The following is a 5,786-nucleotide window of genomic DNA, read 5'->3' on the forward strand; positions in this document are numbered from 1 at the left end:
GGTGGTGCTGCTGAGTGTCTGAGGTGGTCACTTCTGCTGACCACCGTGACATAAATGGTGATTCATGCTGTGGTGTAGTAGGCCTGTAACTTCTACTTAGGTGTCATCTTGGGGTCCTTTTTAGCTCACGTGGCTTGGCTGAATGACCCCTATTTCTGTTTGTTTATTTGTTTATTCTTAGCTGGGGTGGAAATTCTACGATGCAGACGATTATCATTCTCCAGAGAATAAAAAGAAGATGGCAGAAGGGATACCACTAAATGATGAGGTACCATGTACAAACCCTGAAAGAACAATCATCAACACATTTACCTTTGCAGTCTCAGGCACCTCATGTTTGTGCTTTGTGTAAACTAGGCAGACTGTAAGTACAGGCTGAGTTCATAGGTCTGCAGTTGGTAAGAGAGGGAGGCTTCTTGAGTTAAAAAGGATTCTGCATCAAAAAGTAGCTTATCGAGGTGTGCTTGGTAGCTCACAAGAAGTTTGGTGCTGATTTTGGATTTGTCAGAAATCTCTCCCTCTTACATCAATATGTGGAGTTGCAGCTTTAGGTTACATGCTGCTTCCTTGCGTTAAATAGATGAAGACAGGCAAATGTCTCTACTGAAGTACATGTCATCAATTTCAGTTCCTGCAATGATTACTCAACAGACTTCTTTTTTATATGGTGCTGCTTGACATGTGCTTCCTTCCCTTCAGCTCATTGTTCATCCTAAACAGGTGAAAAATGATCAAGTTTAGTTTTGCAATACTTAGAAATTCAGAGATTGAGTTAAATCAGAAAAGTTATGACGCTTCTTGAACTTCTCTTGGGAAATCTCAGGAAACATAAAGCTGAGTTAGGAAGTTCTTCAGAGCACTCTCTATAGGCTGAAAAAACCACTCTTGATTCTCGTTAAATAATCTTTCACTAGTGGTTGGAAGTATGTATAAGCCAGTATCTTGTCTAAAGCAGCATTACACAGTTCAATGACTAACCGGTGGGTGTATGGTGCCCAGCAAGAGAAAAGCATCTCTTCCAAAACACCAGAGGTACAAAATTGTGAGGGCTGCCTTGAATGCTAGTGGAGAGTTATTCTGTAATGACAACAACAAAAAATTGTTGCATGTATTTGTCCATGTTACCACTTGTGCTCACCCAGCAGTATCAGCATTGAAAGATGAAATCGGAGCAGTTATTTAGTGCTCAGTAGGTATCACAAAAGTTTGTAGGAGCTTAAAATTTAAAGCAAGATTATAATGAGCAGCTGATCAATCACTCACATTGTGTTTGCGTAACTTCTGAGCAAAAGTGTTGCGAAATTGTGGCTATGATTACATTTATTTGTCATTTGCTGCTGACATAAAAATGATAAGTTGTTGCAGGTAAGTAAATTTAGATCTCTCTGTTCCTGAAAACCTGAACTTTGATCCAAAGCATTATAAGGAAAAAGAACAATTTAGGCTGTACATTTGAGTTGTATAATAGAAGCAAGAGAAAAGTTGACTTTTGTCCTTCAAAGGCTTACAAGGTGCATGCTATACATATTACTTCCATCAGATACTTGTAGGCATCTGTAATATAGAAAGTACTGTTCCACTAAAAACATCTTATTGATAATGTGCCTAGCACTTCTCATTGGCCTTCAGACAGTGGCAACAAATTTATATTAGGAAGAAAAGAGAAACAAAATTTAACTTGCCACCAGTTTTAGTCTAATGTTTGTCTCTAGTCAGATGCTCTAGGTGTGAGAAGCAATTGTTGCAGGTCAATTTCGTAAATAACTTTGAACTAATTTGTATTTTTCTAGGACAGGATTCCCTGGCTTTGTGCATTGCATGATATATTAAGGAGGTAAGAGAACATCTAGCTTTAAGGACTTTGGGCTACAGACAAAAAAAGTACCAAAAGTATTTTTCCCCGTTGCATTCCAAAGCAGAAGTGTATGTAGCACTGTAAACACATTCTGCAGGTAGTAAAGCCATTCTATTTTCAGTAATCTAAGATGTGGTAGTAATTGCTGAGGGTGAGATAATCCCTGAATAACAGTATTGGAAAAATTGTTGTCAATGGTAGTGTTTTTTCCACTGTCTGTGAAAAATAATTTCAGGGATCCAGTTCAGTAATAAGCCTGACATTAGATACTTACAAAGGACTGAAGCTCAGAATACACAAACAATGCCAGTAGGGTAAAATTTTGTAAACTATTGTTAGTTTGAGTAAGACACAGTGTCAGATTTTCTTGACACCATCTGTCATAGGATCCTCGTAGAGAAACTGATGGAAGTAAGGACTGGATGAGCAGGCAGTGAGGTGGATTGAAAACTGACTGAACAGTCAAGCCCAGAGGGTGGTGATCAGTGGCACAAAGTCTAACTGGAGGCCAGTCACTAGCAGTGTACCCCAGGGGTCAGTAATGGGTCCAATCCTTGTTTAACATCTTCCTTAACAACTGGGATGGTGGGGCAGAGCATTCCCTCAGCAAGTTTGCAGATGACACCAAACTGGGAGGTGTGGCTGGTCCAGAGGGACCTTCGACAGACTGTAGAACTGGGCTGGCAGGAGCCTCATGCAGTTTAAGAAGTGCAAAGTCCTGACCCTGCACACCAGTGCGGACAGTGGAGAGCACCCAGCTGGAAAGCCAGTTTCCAGAAAAGGACTTGGAGGCACCATGGTGGCCATCCAAGTTGAACATGAGCCAGCAGTGTGCTCTTTTGGCACAGCAGGCCAGCACTGTCCTGGGCTGCATTATGCAAAGTATTGCCAGCAGGTCAAGAGAGGTGAAACTTCCCCTCTCCTCAGCAGTGGTGAGGCCACACCTGGAGTGCTGTATCTGGTTCTAGGATCCCCATTACAGTAGAGATACAGGCATACTGGAGAGCATCCAACAAAGGGCCATGTAGATGGTGAACCGACTAGATCATCTCCTGAATGAGGAAAGGATGGGTGGGCAGACACTGTTCAGCCTGGCTTTACACAGTGGCTTGTGCACATCAGATGAGAATACTGCATTGAAGCATGGGTTAATTCACTGAGAAGTTGTCTGGATTGTTATCCCGGTTCCATTGCTTTATGTTACCCACTAGCCCAAGGCCACTGCCTGGCTTCAGAAACTTTGCAAGATCAAGTATACTTTAAAAGAACCTAATGCCAAGTACTTGTAAGTAGCTGAGGCTGGCATTGCCTTACCTAGGTGGTATTAGTAGGTATTATAAATTCTTATTTCCCTGTGAACCAAAATATGATGAACATACATAACATGATTTTTGAATAGGTTTATACCAAGTTTTAATTTGATTACAGAATGTGTTTTGTTATACAGGCATTTCAGTCACTTTTCACTCTGAGAGACAACTAATTCTGGATTTGCTTTTCAGTGGAACAGACACACCCATGGCTTAATGCTTACTTTATTTTAAGAAACTTTGCCAGTACAAAATGCATATGCAAGGCATTAATTTACCTACATCCAATCCCTTGTTTAACTTGAAGTGGGCATATATGCAGTGCTGTCAATGAGTATGGTTACAGAAAACATAAAATACAACATTACAGTTAAATCTGAGAAAGGTTAAATCGGAAAACAGGTATTGGAAGTTCATCTGCATGTGTGTTTAAGAACAGAGCTCTTACTGTTTAGCAGCCATTTACCCTCTCGACATATTATAGCGGTAATTTTATAGAAAAGGGATGGAAGCTTGTATTGATACTCAGTTGCTGCTGGTTCTCAGCAATTAAGGAAATAATCATTACATGTCCTTGTGCTACAATTTTATTTAATTTAGGAAAGAACAGTGGCTAATAAAGAAGGTGTCACTAAGGCTGAGATTCTACCAGGGGGGCTGGCTAGCCTGACCTAACTTTCATCTTCACCTACATTGGAAATTTGGTTTCAGTATCCTGAGAAAAGTTACATTAAAAAAATGCTACTACTCCCAAGGCTGTCCTCTGCCAGGATGCAGGGCTTGTCTCCCTTGTTCAGCAGAACTAATGAGACATTTTGTTATACCATACATGGATGTATTTATTTATTTTTTCTTTTTGATAGAGAACACTCATCTAGACAAGATGCAGTTCTGGCCTGCTCTGCATTGAAGAAGATGTATAGGCATGTATTGGTTAGTGGAGCATCTGCAATTGAAAGCAACCACCCAGAGCAACCAGGAGAAAACCCAGCACTGCAGATCCTCTTTGTTCATTTGGACGCGCCTGTAGACGTCATTGCTGGCCGCCTGGAGAAACGGAGAGGACATTTTATGCCACCTGAACTTCTCAAGTCTCAGTTTGATACTTTGGAGCCTCCTCGCATGCCAGAAAACTTTATCACTGTCAATCTAGAAAAATCTCTCCCTGAAGTGGTGCTGGAGATTGAGAGTGCCATTTTTTCAGGGTGAGGCTTTTCTGAAGTAGATTTCTAAATTACATGTACAGAAGTTCCCTTAAGGGTATGAAACAGAATTTTAATTATTAAATTGATTATTAAATCAAAACAGCTAATTTTTCCTGATACTTGAGTGGATTGCAGTGTTAAGAACTGATTTACTACTGTTTATCACAGCTCCAAAAAATACATGTAAGATGAAATTTTAAAAAACTCAACTGTAAACCCATCACCATGTGAAGTTAAAACTCCCATTTGAGGAAGAGCCTACTTCTGAAAGTCCTGCCAAGGGTCACATGCAATAATTTATTTTGATTTTAATTTGTACTCTGTCAAACAGGGACATGGCCACATCTGCTATTAAGTGAGGAAATAATTCACAGTTTTGTCAGAAACAATGTATTAATGTTTCTACAAGTCTAAGGGGCAGGAACATGCATGATGGAGTTCCATGCCTGCCACTACCTTTGTCTCACTGACAGATTTTTGGCAAGCAGTAGCATCTGCGTTTGTGTCCTTGCTAACCTCACTTGGGCACCAGTGACTTCTTTAGAGCTTTTGAGAACTCTTACTTTCAGCATTGAACACCGAGCTGAAAAACATGTGGAAAAGGCAAAATGTGGTGGTGAGGCGATACACAAAATATAATTGTATGGCAAGCTTTAGAAATAAAGAGTAAGTGGCATCATACTGGGTGTGAACTTGCATCTTTCATGTACAAAGCATACCGATTGATGAAGTGCAGTGAAGAGAGTCAGCCAGTGATCTAAGATACTGAATACAAGACTGATAGACATTTCCTTCTTTTAGAAAAGCTCACTTAGTCCAGTACAGTTGGACCTTCTCCTTCCCTTTTCTGGTGTGCTTTAGTTTTCCACCTCAGCCCATGTCCAGTCCAATGTATACTTATGGACAGATGTTCATACACCTGCTTTAAAATTTAAGATTAAACTATTTCTAATAGACACTCTTCTCACCTTTTTTGTGATCAGAAAATTCCAAATAGCCAATCAGATACATAACTCACAAAATATAGGATTAAAATCCTTTTTTATTGCCGATGTATTTTAAAAGAGTTTTTTATGCCTTATTACACAGCAGGTGTCTTTTTAGCTTAACTTAATGAAAACTGCAGAGGGTTTCTGTAAGAAAGATTTGAGTCACATCTGGAGTCACCCTTATGTGCCGCTGCAGATGGATTATTTTTAGTGTGTCATACAATTTATTTGTTATTTCTAGATGATGGATGAACTCCTTTCAAAGCAAAACTCATGTTTCAGAGCATCTTTGGTGTAATTTTTACCTGAATAACTAGTTGAAAAATGCCTTGGTTCTCATTATGTATTAGTAAGGGCTTTGTGGTTTACTAGACAAACTGCAGTCCCTACATCAGTGCAATAGACACGAATTATCTGATAGAAAACG

General features: G+C 39.8%; 1 protein-coding gene across 1 annotated transcript; it reads left to right on the top strand.

The window, feature by feature from the left end:
* Positions 1 to 185: 185 nt before the first annotated feature.
* Positions 186 to 4,374, top strand: IDNK (idnK, gluconokinase homolog (E. coli)). Its single transcript, XM_010012323.1, has 3 exons — positions 186 to 268; positions 1,791 to 1,834; positions 4,029 to 4,374. The coding sequence occupies exons 1-3, from the start codon at positions 239 to 241 to the stop codon at positions 4,372 to 4,374; spliced, it is 420 nt and encodes a 139-aa protein (XP_010010625.1). The 5' UTR covers positions 186 to 238.
* Positions 4,375 to 5,786: the final 1,412 nt, after the last annotated feature.

Source organism: Nestor notabilis, unplaced genomic scaffold (assembly GCF_000696875.1).
Source record: "Nestor notabilis isolate BGI_N333 unplaced genomic scaffold, ASM69687v1 scaffold25413, whole genome shotgun sequence".
In the NCBI taxonomy this organism is placed as follows: domain Eukaryota; kingdom Metazoa; phylum Chordata; class Aves; order Psittaciformes; family Psittacidae; genus Nestor; species Nestor notabilis.